This window comes from Aythya fuligula, chromosome 3 (genome assembly GCF_009819795.1).
Source record: "Aythya fuligula isolate bAytFul2 chromosome 3, bAytFul2.pri, whole genome shotgun sequence".
Taxonomy (NCBI): domain Eukaryota; kingdom Metazoa; phylum Chordata; class Aves; order Anseriformes; family Anatidae; genus Aythya; species Aythya fuligula.
The window spans coordinates 69,936,860-69,950,877 of NC_045561.1; the positions used below are offsets into that span (position 1 = coordinate 69,936,860).

The following is a 14,018-nucleotide window of genomic DNA, read 5'->3' on the forward strand; positions in this document are numbered from 1 at the left end:
GGTACCAAGATGAGCAATTCTTTAGAGATACAGAGCACTTCCCAGGAACTTTTCCGAGTCTGTTAGCACTACGAAGTTTACGGTACGATTTGCCCTCTGCCTTTATCGTAAAGCTAACCGAAGGTTTACTTAAAGGGTATAATGTTCTAACACCTGGCCCAGCTGCTAAGTAGCGCTGCATCCCAGTTGGATTTTACTCAAATCCTTTACTTAGTGGGATTAAGCAAAGGCAACCATAAGGCCAGAGCATGCCGACCGAATCCCAAACTCAATTTCAGAGCCCTTGAGAAAATACGTGCCAGTTTGAACTCCGCCTCATTTCTGCTCTATAGTGCTGGCCCCAGGCATTGCAGCTACTAGGGACCCAAGCCCAGGAGGAGACCTGAAGGGCCTCAGCTAAGCATAAAGAAACACGAGCATATTGTTGCGATAACAGCATTCACTGAAAAGGGAGCGAGCCAAGTTGTCTCCAGGCAATGCAGGTAGCGAGCTTAGATTGTCTTCCCAGCCAGACAACTCCCATTTTCTTCGCCATTTGAACTCGTGCTGCACAGCTCGTTCACTCAAATGTTCATTTTCCTCCCTTCGTGCCTTTGGCTCAAAAGCCACTCCGTGACATTGCAGCAATCTCTGGAAACTTCCAGGTCACCAAGGCGAGCAGCTCCAACAGGAGGACTTGCTGGGAGGAAATCACCACTGCTCTGAGTGCAAACAATGGGACAGTTCTCGCCCCACCAAACTGCAGTGAGACTTCAGCCATCAACACCACCACCAATGTGAAAGCAGTGCCTGCAGCACTGAGTAGGCAGGGATGCGGCATGCGATGTTGAAAGCACTTCCAACCCCAGTTTTGGCAGTCTGTACGTAATGCTACGGCACCAGGATGCCGTCTGTCACTTTTCTCTGCCACACACCTTGAAACCAAGCCAGCCTGCAGCCAGACCCCAGAGCCGTGGAGTCGGCGAGGAGAGAGGAAGAGAAGCAGCCCTCCTGTGTGCAGAGCCAGCGCTCCACAAGCCATCGTACGCACCTCACACCAAGCCCCTCATGGGAAAACAAGTCCCTTGCGCAGCGGGACGAGCCCCCACCGGCAACCAGGCGTCTCTCTGCCTGACTCGTGGTGCTCCCTGCATTGCCAGCCCCCCCGCTGCGTGCAGCAGGTGCAGGGGGAGCCCCCTCCCGCAAGGTTTGCAACTCGAAGTTATAAAAACATTAAATATTTAATGGCAAATGTGCCAACAGTGCGTATCACTGGATCAATGTCACATACCTCAGTCCTTTTCACTACCTGTCAGGCCGAAAGGACGTGTCTGGGCGCATTGCGCAGTCAAATTCAGAGCCTTCGCTGGCCCACGGGCAGCAACAGCGAGCAGGTAACGCGCTGCGGGCAGCACCCACACGCTGCTGGAACCCGGGCAGAGGAGAGCAGCACCGGGCACCTGAGCTTCGTTTTGTGGTTTCAACCTTCCCGAAGCAGCGCTGGAGGGCCGTGCCAGCAACACGCTGCACTGCTTGGGAAACGCTGGTTTGGAGTGCCAGGTAATCACATTGCGGGGGTTTTCTTCTCAGAAACAAAGTTGTGACATGAGATTTTTATCTATCTATTTATTTATTTAATAACGACACTGCGCCTTGTTCTTAGGCACAATGGTAACTGCTGTGGGAAACTTTTCAAAACTGCTGTTTAGTAAAGACTTTACAAAGACAGGCAAGAAACATCGTAATTGCATCGCTTGCTGAACCAAGGGTATCAAAAATAGAGGATCCACGCAGCATCTCTGGATTTGAAAAATAAGCCAGTTCGTTTCAAAGCACATGTGGGCTGGAAACCTTACGCATGGAGATTAGCTGACAGAAAAAAAAAAAAAGTTTTGATGGAATGAACACTCATTATAAGGGAAAAAAAAAAAAAAAAAGACTTTCTAGCCTGAAGAGCACACTGGCAAGATGGCAAACATGTAACAGTTGAGCACCAGAGGAAAGAGAATTTGAGATAAAAGCTTAAAATAAAAATCATATCAAAGCTGCAATGGAAGATGGAGTAGGACAGGAATGTAACGGAGCTACAAGAATGGAGTAGCTGACCCAGTGAGCAATCTAAAATCTCCTCCTGTGCTGCAGCAGTTTACTTATACATCAGCTGCATCCATAGCTGTTAAAAAACTGACAAGTCTGAGCAATTTCACTCTTGGAAACATAAGCCTCTTTTAATCTCTTGGCAATGAAATCAGAGTTCTCTTTAGGTTAGTTCAGCCAAGAGCTGTGTGCCATTGCATGCTATCTCACAGCTCTGCGTTTAAAAAGAAGTAACGCTGACTGAATGCACAGTCATTGTGTTATCTACGCCATGACCAACCCCGAAGGATCAAACATTTATCCCACGAAGGTCTGCTCTTCTAAACTCTGTGTTCATTGCAAAACAGCTCAGTGCAGCCTGAGAAAACCTTTCTCTCAAAGATGTTCGCATCAAATAAATTCTCTCAGAGATGGCCACATCTCCCAAGCAAGTGTGAACCATACGTTCTTGTGAACTTAGCCCTCAGATCCACATCCTGCCCATTGCTTAGAGAAACGTGTTAGCCCTGTTGCATAGTCTCCTGCTTCACTGAGATAGCTAAATTCAAATATTTGCGACAATATTTAAAAAATAATTATAACTTGCTAAGCAGTGCAGAAAACTGGGTTTCTTTAGGAATCAGCTGGCTGATTTGCTATTTTTCCCCCCCCCGTTATTAAAGACTTCTCTTTTTAAATGGAAGTAGCAGTGGTCAGGTTGTAGAAATCTCTGTGGAAGGAATCCTCTTTGTCTCTCTTCTCTTTTCCTTCTTTACCCTCACTACTACCGGAGAGCTACTCCTGAACCTCGCTCTTCAGGTGGACAGGAACGTTTTCTTCTGAATTTGCATTAATGTGCATTTCTGGTTCCTGGCTACTAGATGTGTTAACCCAAATTACCGCACTGCCTTGGAGAACAGTCGTGTATTTACGAAGTGAGTGCATTTTATACAACAATAAAGACATTTGCCTTTTAAATCGGAAAATTTAATCTGAACTGCTTTTTTTTTTTTTTTTTTTTCCTAAAAATTGTAGGTGTGGGGACCTGCATTTACAAGAACTGAAAAACATGCCACGTGCTTAATGGCTATTACTACAATGAAACGAGATCAAAAGCGATTGCTTTTCATTAAAAAATTATGTAAGAAATATTTCCAGTCATTGCTAACGTGACTTTTAGCAGCACCAGCCTTTAAGAAACACTAGACATTTAAACCTCATTTATTTTCCTGCAAAGATAGCTTATCTTAGCATAAGTACATCTAAAAGCCATTTCCAGCACCTGAGCAGAGATAGGGATATTCATAGTTACTGCAAATTGAGATGAAATTTTAACAAATTAACTTCCATGGGTTGACAAAAGCAAGAAAATTGTTTTATTAAGAATAAGTCTTACTAACGCAGACATTTTTCCTTTACTGTTCTCCTGCTAAACCCGTGGGTTTTTTGCTTTTTTATTTTTATTTTATTATTATGTTGGTGCCGAAAATAATGATGCAAGCAACTAAGTGTAATTGTACAAAATTATTGCCAGTGATTTGCATATGAAACACACACCTTTTACTGCCTCTAGTTAGCATTGTTCAACGAGGTTATAAATAGTACAGCTCCAATGCTGCGAACAGAAAACAGTTTTCAGTGGGCGCATGCTATGAATGAAGAAGTGTTCAGACACAATGTGCGAGTTGGAGAGCTTTCATCCAAAGTAGCCAAGAGGGAAAAATGCTTTATTTCCTCATCATGCCCTGCTTCGGAGAAGCCGGTCACATCGCACTCATCTGCAGAGAGTGAAGCTTTTTAAAACGAGGGTTTACGTTCTCGGGGAGGGGAAAAAAAAAATTAATCTGTTGGCAGTTGCTTCAGATTTTACTGGTTGCTTCCAGATAACACTTCCTTTTTATAATCTGACCTTTAATAACTGCTAAAATATGACCACTGCAGTTGATGCGAGTCATTTGGTGTAAAGGTCAAAAGCATTAAAAAAAAAAAAAAATACCGGTTTTGGTGCAAGTAAAATACTCATTTTTGTGTACAATTTTAAAGCTAACCAATTTGCCCAATGTTTCAATATAAAGCAGAGAATTTCCAGCCCTTGCTGTTTGGGGGAAGGGTGAAGGGAGGGAGACGTAGCGAGACAGGCTACAGGAAAACGTTTTGAAGCAAGATTTTTATTTTTATTTTTATTTTTTGCTGCAGCATTGTGCTTGTCCTGTATAATCACAGATAGGACAACATAGCTCCCGAGTGGGTTTTACAAAAACGCTGCAGAGGAGCCGGCTCCCACACACGGGGGAGCCAGAGCACGCCTCTGGCTGGCCATGCGCTGTGCACGGAGGGGTGGGCAGGGGGCACGGGCTGTAGGAAAGCGGGCTTACCCTAAAAGAGAAGCGTGCGAATGCTAATTGCGTACTTAATTAATGCGTTTCTAGAGATTGGTTTTTGAAAGGAAGGAAAACGAGGATTTAATGCAGCGGCCACCAAAATGCGTGGCTTTGGGAAGTGGAAATATTCTTTCCTTTGAGCTGCTTTGAGACTGAAAAGCTTTAGTACTTTATCATTAAGGCAATATACAGGTAAAAGGACTTTGAAGACTATGAAGAATAAAAAAAAAGCTAGGACAGGCTGCGTGGGGGACCTGTGGGAGCAAAATCCCTGAAAGTTTCCAAGGCTGGACTTGGTGTTGGCAGCAAACTCGCTCTGAATAGATTTGACTAGCTGACCTTTTGCAGCCCCTTGCAGCCAAAATTTCTATGCTCCCGTGGAGCTGGAAAAACTAGGCTGGCAGCTGAGCAGCTTTCCCCGAGACACCTATGAGCCAGCCTTCCCAGCCTGCAGCTGTGCTCTGCTCTGCGCAGATGAATTCAGCTTGGTTTCATGGCCTGGGACCTCGCATGCCCGTGACGGTCCAGCAACACAATACCTCGGATGAAGTTCAGAGGAGCAGCTGACGGGTACTTCTGGGTGAGCTGCCTGCGTTTTGGCTTGGCCTACTGGTGGCAGTGAGGAAAAGCAGACATGAAAATTCGGTGCAATTTCCTGTGCCAAAGGCCTTCTGAAATGCAGGGGCATGGAAAAGAAATGGCTTTCGTCCATAATTCTGCTAAAAAACAACCACCCCGCTCCCCAAAGCCTTTAATCAACGTACACTCTGACAGCTCCTGGTGATTAGAGAACAAAAAAGGCGTAAGACAATCAAATAGGTTATTGGTTGTTGGTTTTTGGCAATCCAAGCATGTGGATGATAATTTTATCATATATTACACAGTGTCTGTATTAAAATGGGTGTGCTTCAGATGAGGTGCTCTGGCAGGTCAGCATTTGGAACAGAAAAGCCAGGTCTTAAACAAGGAGCCTGGGTTTCCTAAGAAAGGGCATCTTCATCGGTGCTGGTACAGAGCACCTGAGACAGGCTCCTGCTCTCCATCCTCTTCTACTTTCCCAGGACAGCTGACGAGAACACAGCTTCTGCCGCTGAGATGACTGAAACAAGCAAATTCTTTCTTCAGTCAGACCCCAGACCCCGGTTTGACAATACCACGCTTGTATTTTACCTGGAGGTAACAATGCAACTAAAATTTCTCAGTGATTACAGATAAATTTCTTGACTATACAATCGCTTAATAGTATTGGTATGGTACAACTCAGTTTGGTTTCTTTTTAAGTTAATGTTAAGGAATAGTTTAAGTGCAATCAGAACTTTCTGATGATATAAATACAAAACAAGCTGTCATTATTTTTGCTCATTTGTCTTTATTAGTAAAAAGTACAAATAAAAAAAGTGTACTTTCATGAAAAAAATAAACCAGGTGTACAGAGTTTTTTGCATATGTTTGATATTCCTGTCACATAACTGAGGAGAGATGGCTCAGAATATCTCCAGCCAGACCCGAGCCCCTTGCAGCCGTAAATCATGATGAAGCATTTAGTGTAGGTATGAGATAAAGATAACGTATGGCTCATTCTATCCTTAATGAGTGAAAATCAGATCCAAAAAAGCTGCCTGAAATATGACTGGGGTTGGATTTAAATATTTCCTTGCAAGCCCACTGACGATGTAAGCTAACCACTTACATTTTCACCTGCGAAGTTCCCTGAAGTTTTGCTCAGGCAGATGCCCGCGACTACCATCGCCTGGGTGCTTCTCTGCCGCCTCCACCTTCCTGCTGCGGCACCAGGCAGAGGTGAGAAGAGAGGCAAGAAGAAGAAAATGCAAGCAAGAAGGGGTCTGGTGCTGAAGACATTCTCCAAAATAAAGCAAGTCCTGAGTTTTGGACACTGCTGCCATACAATGACTGCCTCGAGTGCCCTTATTATACATGTAATGCTACAGTATAATATAGACATCATTTACACAGAACATTATGTACATCATGCAGGAGGGGTGCTCAGAACATCTTTAGAGGCTACAGTTTGTATTTCTATTGTGCATTCGGTGGAATGCAACGCGCCGGCCTGTGATAAATAAGCTGTGTGACAGAGGGGGGAGGAGTGCAGGGGGAGAAGGAGGGAGGAGAGAATTCAACAGAAATAACTCCACTTAGTGTTTGAGTGAGCGATGTAATGAAATCTGTTTGCTGTGCTAGCTGTCTCCAGATCGGGCTGTAATTACACCACAGAAGGAAGAAAGGTAGCTGAGTCTCAATCTAGATCATTTATGTAAACTCAGCCTTCTTGTCAACGCCGTTCTCGGATTGCATGCATGCAAACCACAAAAATCATCTCCGATGAACAAAACAGAGACAGTCTCGCGTTGCAGGCTCCTGATACACCTTATAAGCTTTCTGCAGCTGGACTCGAGAATCGAACACACCGAGGTTCAGAGCTTCTCCAGCGTTTTCTCCATTTTATTCAGAGTGGTGAAAGACTGAACATCCCTCGCCCCTTTCTGCCAAAAGCTGACACTTAGCCCTAGGAATTAGCATTTATTTGGCTTAAATCAACGAAAGTGTGGCAAATCCAGGAAACTGCTTTGTGTAAGATTGTGCTGCAACAAACTCCTTGATGCCAGGGAAGGATATCCCTTCCCCTAGAAGGGTGGGAAGACCTCAGCTCTTTGACCCAGCGCAGCGCATTTTGTATGCACGGTCTAAAAACCAGGCGGTCGCTTCCCTTGACAGAGCCAAATTAATATTTGATTAAATATTTTAAAGCTCCTACTTACCATGCTGGACACATTTTCTCAGCCAGTTTCTCCAACGGGGACAGCGTTAAGCACGGGGTCATTTTACACACGAATACATAAAAAACAGCGTGGGGAGACACGGCCGGCCGCACGCAGGCAGATAAAGGATCTTCCCCCCGATAATTCCCCTTCGTGGTGACAAACCGGGGGCACGCCGGCTCCCGGCGGCACCTGCCTCCTCCCTCCCCGCCTCCACCCCGGCCTCCCCGGGCAGGAAAACCGCCGGCCTCCGCCCTGGCGCCGTCCCCGCCGGTGCCCAATCAATAGGCACTGATTTCCTGTCCATTTGCCGAGGTCACGCGAACGGGCCTCATTAATTATTGCTGCCTCCAGTGCGCTTCTGGCACGATGAGCGAAAAAAAAAAACAAAAAAAAAGTTGACCTTTTTTTTTTTTTTTCTTTCACTTCCATCCCTTTTTTTTTTTTTCTTTTTTCTTTCTCTCTCCCCTCCCGCAACCCCCAAATGTCGTTCGGTGCGGAGGCCGGGGCTGGGTGCCCCCAGCAGCGGCGGCGGCATCAGGAGAACCTGGTGACGGCATAGACGATGTTGGCCAAGGCCGCCCGGGCCTCCGAGGGAGGGAAGCTCTCGAGGGCCGCCAGCGCTCGGTTTCCGTGGCGACGGCACAGGTCGATGGCAGAAGTCACACCTTTGCCAGCCTTGATGGCTTCTTGCAGCTGTAGGGAGACACAGGCGGGGCGGGATGGGCTTTGGCAGCACCGGCGCTGCTCCTGCCACCCTTCCAAGGGGTTGGGGCTGTTGGGAGGGCTCCCAAACCCCTCTGGGGTGTGCGGCTGCTCTGCTTTGGCTCCCAGCTCCGGCAGAGCCGCAGGTGATTTAAAACACATCACACCTGCACAGCGCTAGCTCTCCAACCGGCACACAGCACAACAAAGCCAAAAAATAAAAATAAATGTGGCTATCTGGGCTTTTCGAGAGCTCCCGTGCAGTACCGGCACCCCAGCCACTCACTCTCTTGTTTTCTGCAGTCAAAAGCTGGATTTTTTTTCCCAACACCCGCTGCATTCCCTGCTTTTGGAGACGCGCACTGAGCTCCTGCCTTTTGTGCTACGGATTTCTATTTATACACCACGCGGCTGCACTGGTGACAGTGGACAAAAGCGAATTCTGTCGGTAAAATGGGATCTGTTAAAGTTCATTGTACGCGGCTACAGCCACGCGAACCCAATCTTCCCACTAAGGGCAGGGGATTGGAGAAAGGTGCGGTGATAACGCCAGCTGAGAAAGTAAACGCTTCCCTGGAGGAACACGTTCACCACAAGCTGCTGGAAGGGTTTGGCACCTAAAATGCTGGGGTAAATGACAGGTTAAATTTCCTACAAAATACTACGAATGCTTCTCCCTAAAGCACGAGACCGTTTCACAAGCTGCGTCCCAGGTGGCTTTTGTAGTTCAGTTTCATCATGGCATCAGCTTTTTTATAAAAATTAAAAAAAAAAAAAGGGGGGGTTCTTGAACACAGGTACCTACAGTAACTAATTATACGGGGTTTTATAAATTATGTTTTCCTCCAATGTCTAGCACAGTGCCCCAATTCACTTGCAAATACATCAGGATAACCTTAACACTCTAGTTTAAGTCATGTCAAAAATACCTAAGACTCACCCAAACCGTAAAAGCCATTCATTGTACAGATACTTGCTCTTCTATGCAATGAATGATGTTTCCTATCTCAGCACAGAGGTGGACTCATTATCTGTATTTAGGGATGAAATGAGTTGAAAGCATATTACAGCACTTAAGTGTTCAGGTCCCAGACCATCAAATGTTTGTTCCCCCTTTCAGTCAGGATCTTCCTGTGCTGTGCTTCGGAGAAGAACAAACCCAGAGGCACGACTCTGTTAATTCAACACGATCCCAGAGAATGGGAATCTGCCACACACCGCGGCTCTGCAGCAACAGGGGAAGAGGAGGTATGTGAATGGCAAGAAAAGGTGTTTCTCCCCCTTCCTTCAGTCACAGTTTTTGAGATGGGAGAAGCCACACATCGTGATGTAAACTCTGCTGTAAACTCATTAAAAATGTTTGGTGTGGCTGCTAACACTCGTATGAAGACATATTGTTAATGACCTACAATCATCTTCCCTTCTCTGGAAGCTGGTCCCTTCCCTGCCTACCTCATAGTCCCCAAAAACTTCCCATTTCACACTCTGCTTGCAGAATCAGCTGCTCAACCCAAGCAAGCACGCGCTGAGGCAAACCCGTGCGGATTGAGCTGACTGCACGTTACCTCTATCTCAGCCGGGGTTGTAAAAAGGAAGACAAAAAAAATTAGAGGAGTACAAACTCGGCTGCTTGTAGTGAGGCGGTCATTAAGGAAATTCAGGATGTAACTCCACAGGAAGCCAGGTTTCAGTGGCCCTTCTGTATGCAAAACAACCAATTTAAGCCTTCAGCTGCACCACCAGTTGTGCTGCAGCTACGCTTCCACTCTCTCTGGCTTTGGGCTTCAGTGATTTCATGTAATGAACTTCACAAATTAAGTATTTCCAAAAAAAATAAATAAATAAATCCATGTACCCAGTTTAGATGTATTATTTCTTAATTTCACTCAGATAGAAGCAGCTGATTTTTGAGGGAAACAGACAGAAAAGGAAACAAACTCCTTCAATTTGTTACTTTATAAACTTCAATTACGCTCCCTCACTGTTTTCTTCTAAATAGAGGAATCTGCTCTTCTGGTCTCCACCTACACGGCATCATTTTGTGCAAGCAGATTTCCACTTGTAGGAACAACTTCATCCATCACCAAAACACAACCTCCTTCAGAGCAGCAAGCAATAATTAAAACAGAATGCAAGTCGAAATACAGGTCGCTTAGACATTTTTCTCCAGTTGAACTGCTAGATATGCTAGAACAGCGCATCTTAGCTTTTTAGCTTTTATTCAGACCATGGCAATGAAGCCTGACTTCCTTCTGAAGGTGCCCAGAACATGAAAGCTCATAGAAGGGATCTTGTTGCTTAAATTCAGCTTTAAGAGTGGCCTTATAGTAGTGCAGCCAAGTTAAGACTCAAGAGGGAAACAATGCTCCCTCCCAAGGCACCTTTTTTCCTCATCTATTCAGATGTTGACCAGGCTTAACACACTGAAGCTGAAAACCCTAAAGTTTTATGTCTGAAGGTTGTTCTACGAATCTAAGGAAAAGCAACACGACAACAAAATCGCCACAGGCTGGGAAAAAAGATACCCGGCTGGGCACTGGAAGCAGCAGGTTAAGAGCCACACAGTCTGCTCTGCTGTCTGCACTCGCCCAGCCTCATCCACTTGACCTGCCGTGAATTTATTTTCATTTCTTCCGTTCCCGAGTCTGTGGCTGGAAGGAGGGATGGCTCTAATCGCGAGTTAGAGAAAGAGCAAAGGAGAACAGGAGGGGAGCACCGAGGGTCCCTCGTTCTGAATGCTCTGAGCACGCACAGGAAGACAAAGTGCTGAGAGGCTGGGCTCCACGTCTCCAGCTTCCTCCTTCCCTTCCCTTCCCTTCTGTATCAGCTCCTGCTTCAGCCATTGTCTATCAGCAGGTTAAGAGGAGGGGAAAAGGATGATTTCTGACCCCTTCCACCTTTAAGGTTGCTTCCCATTATCTCCCTCTGCACACATCTCTAGGCACGTCCTGCAAATAAAAGGTAAGATGACACCGACTGTTCCTTGAAGATTGCCTCTTGCCATCCCCTGACCCACTGGAAAGGGGAGTTTAACACCAGCACTTTGGTCTCAGCCCCCATTTCCTATCCTGCCAGCGACAACCATGAGCACCGACCAGCTGGAGTAGGGGAATTTCCACTCAGCCCTGCGAGGTTTGCTGGGCCAGGACTGACCCGGAGAAGCAGACCAGCAGTTGGGTGGTCCTGCTGCCCCAACCACCTCACGGGCAAGTGCAGGGGACTCAGAACAGGGCACACAGAAGGGATGGGAGGCAACGGGCACAGGCAGCAGCGTGGGAAATGCTGATTAGACCCAAAGAAATTCTTTTCCACCAGGAAGGAAATCACCACAACAGGTCTGTCCTTGCAGGTACCCAAAACTCAAGCGGAGAAGGCCCTGAGCTGATCCATCCACACTGGCTGTGATTTGAGCAGGAGGTGGGAGCAGACATCCCCCAGAGGCCCCTGCCAACCTCAGTTACTGCATCATTCTGTGAATAAAGCAGAGTTCAACGTACTATGTCTTGCAGTCCTCTTGTTTCAAGAAGAGAAAGAGAAATTTAGCACAGAAATTGAGCATTTGCCTGCCAGACCAACTCTTCTGGGCTCTCCTGTTGGAGAAGATGGCAAGAGGACTAAGGGGCAGCCTAGGGACTTCTGGATTTTGGAGACTGAAGAATCAATGAAGACAAAAAAAACAGCAGGTATTCAAGCACAAAGGAACAACTTTAAATCTCCTCTGTTGATATATTTTTACCTTATTTCCCAGCAAAAGTAAAAATAAGATTCCTTTTAGACAGTTCTACGTACAGAGAACATCAAATTCGAGGGTAGGTGGGGAGTTGAAGGAAGACTCTGTGAATACATGGTAAATATTTTGGCTGTACTAGATTTTCTGTGCAAAGGGAGAATAAGAACATTCTCTTTTTTTAATGATCAAACTTTGCATTAATTATTTCAGTGACAAGGTATCAGCAGGCAACTTCAGAAAAATGTATTTTTTGCCTCACAAGAATGACCCTAAACAGCTTAATTTCCTGTATACTGAAAAACATCACGTGTTCCCTCTGATCTTGAAGTGAGCTAAACTATTCTAAATTTCTGAAATGTACAGTACCCACCAAAATAAAGAAAACCCCTATAATATAGAATTTAAATTGGTCTGTCTCTGAGTGATTGACTTGTGTTAAGTGTTTACAGTGCTCTGCACTTGTTTTTCTAAATTTTTCTCCTTTGTGGGAACACCGTGCTCAAAAAAAACCCCTGGAATAGACTGCTGAAATGTTACCTTGAAACAGCACTGGCGCATTTTATAGTTGGCAGATGAACCTTTTCAGATTTTTCCTTTGTTTCTGCAGTACCTTGGAATGTCTCAGCATTCACTTGCAGTTCTTGTGGCTGGACACGGGTTTATGCTCTTCCTTCTCAGTGTGGGCTTGGCAATCATTTAAGTGCATCACTTCAGAGTGTCATATAATACTTTCTTTTTTTAATCTTTGTTGGTTATATGCAGAATAATATGCCACTTGAAATTGGGGCAGTAAATGCATTTATCCAATATTTTCTTAGATTTTTTTTTTTTGAACATAAAAGGTAAAGAAATGCATCTTTTATGGGCACACCAGCCTACAGAAACTTCTATTAATAGAATATGATTTATTTTCCTCACTCAACTGACAAACAGCTGAATTACCTTTTTACTTCAAACTAAAAAAATCCCCTTCTAGAAAAAGAGAGCAAATCTGGAACGAGCCACCCCCAACAGTACAGGAGAGATGGCCTACTTACAGGGAGCGCTGCCACCCCAGCTGTTACGCAGTCCTGGTAATGCATTTTGCCAAAAAATTACAAGGCATCCTGAGCTGCACAGACCTTTCAACTTTTTAGAAAGGACTCCTCCTCCTTATGCCTTTCCAGGCCTTTCACAATGAACTTGACAAGGCCTATTAGCTTTCAAATCTAAACGCTAGGTATATGATGAACCAAAAAGCATGACTTTCTCCCATCTCAGTAACACAAGTAGCCACTATTAATTGTCATCTTAGCACACACAAGCAATTGATTTGTTATTTATGCTAAAAAACATAATAGTTGTTTGCTTTAATGAAACAAAAGTTGGGTTGTGTTCTTACCCCAAAGAAGCCCTAGAAAATTCCCACTAATACAAAAAAAAATAATGCAAATGATTTTTGGTAGTGGCTGTACACCTCAGGGATTTGGCTAACTCTTACCTTTCTCTACAGTTTAGCCAAGGCCTAATTTTTTTCCCATTTTTCTTCTCTAGCTCTTTCCTGCCGTATGTGGAGCCAAGTCCTTCGTGCCATGCAGCGTACGGATGGCTGGATCTACTGCTCCTTGACTCACCTACTGCCAGTACAGCACAAAACCTGCTCCGTGTTAGCATCGTGCCTGGTGCTCCATGGACAAACCAACAAAGCATGCTACAGCACTGCTGATGTACCCTACTTCCCATGCCAGTCTGGGTGAAAGGACTTCACAGCAAAGCAAGTGAGCAGGGATACATTAAAAAATAGTTTTGCTATGTCCCCTTTCACTTGACTTCATTTATCTTTTATGACTTCTGCATTAAGAAAAACAAGAAATTCTTCCTGCAGTGAATCTAACTGGCTGCAAAACAGAGGACTTTGCATACCTCATCCTTACCTTGTAATTATTCTAGAGCCTTGGCCAGAAAATAAGAATTATTCATTCCTGGCACTGGTTGTGCCTGTGTTACTGTCACTTAACAAGTCTGTACAATGCCTTCAGGCCACCATTAAGGCCTTGATTTCAGTGGAGGGCTTTTAATCAATATTATAAAATAGTAAGTAATTCATTCAGGATCTCCATTTGTTGTTGCAGGGTTACACAGCTTATCTGGCATGGCAAAGAAATTGTAAAATGTATAAAAGCTTTTTGTTTTTAAGTCTGAGATTTTTGCTAAAATATGACATACAAATTTGGATGACAGGCAAGTCGCTGCTGCTTTCAGTGACATTCATGAGCTCTGTCTCTGCCATATGTTGGTACTTTCCCTTTTGTTATCTGAGAAACACCACTAAAACAGATCTGCACCTACTTCTTCATCTCTGTAAGAGACTTTCAAACAACACAATGA

At 44.9% G+C, this 14,018-nt stretch overlaps 1 protein-coding gene across 1 annotated transcript in view; it reads right to left on the bottom strand.

The window, feature by feature from the left end:
• Nucleotides 1-7,678: 7,678 nt before the first annotated feature.
• Nucleotides 7,679-14,018, bottom strand: part of PDSS2 (decaprenyl diphosphate synthase subunit 2) — a 103,569-nt gene continuing 97,229 nt past the window's right edge. Inside the window, exon 8 of the mRNA XM_032185262.1 lies at nucleotides 7,679-7,912. Coding sequence (XP_032041153.1) covers nucleotides 7,754-7,912 — 159 coding nt within the window. The 3' untranslated portion in view covers nucleotides 7,679-7,753. The remainder of the gene's footprint in view (nucleotides 7,913-14,018) is intronic.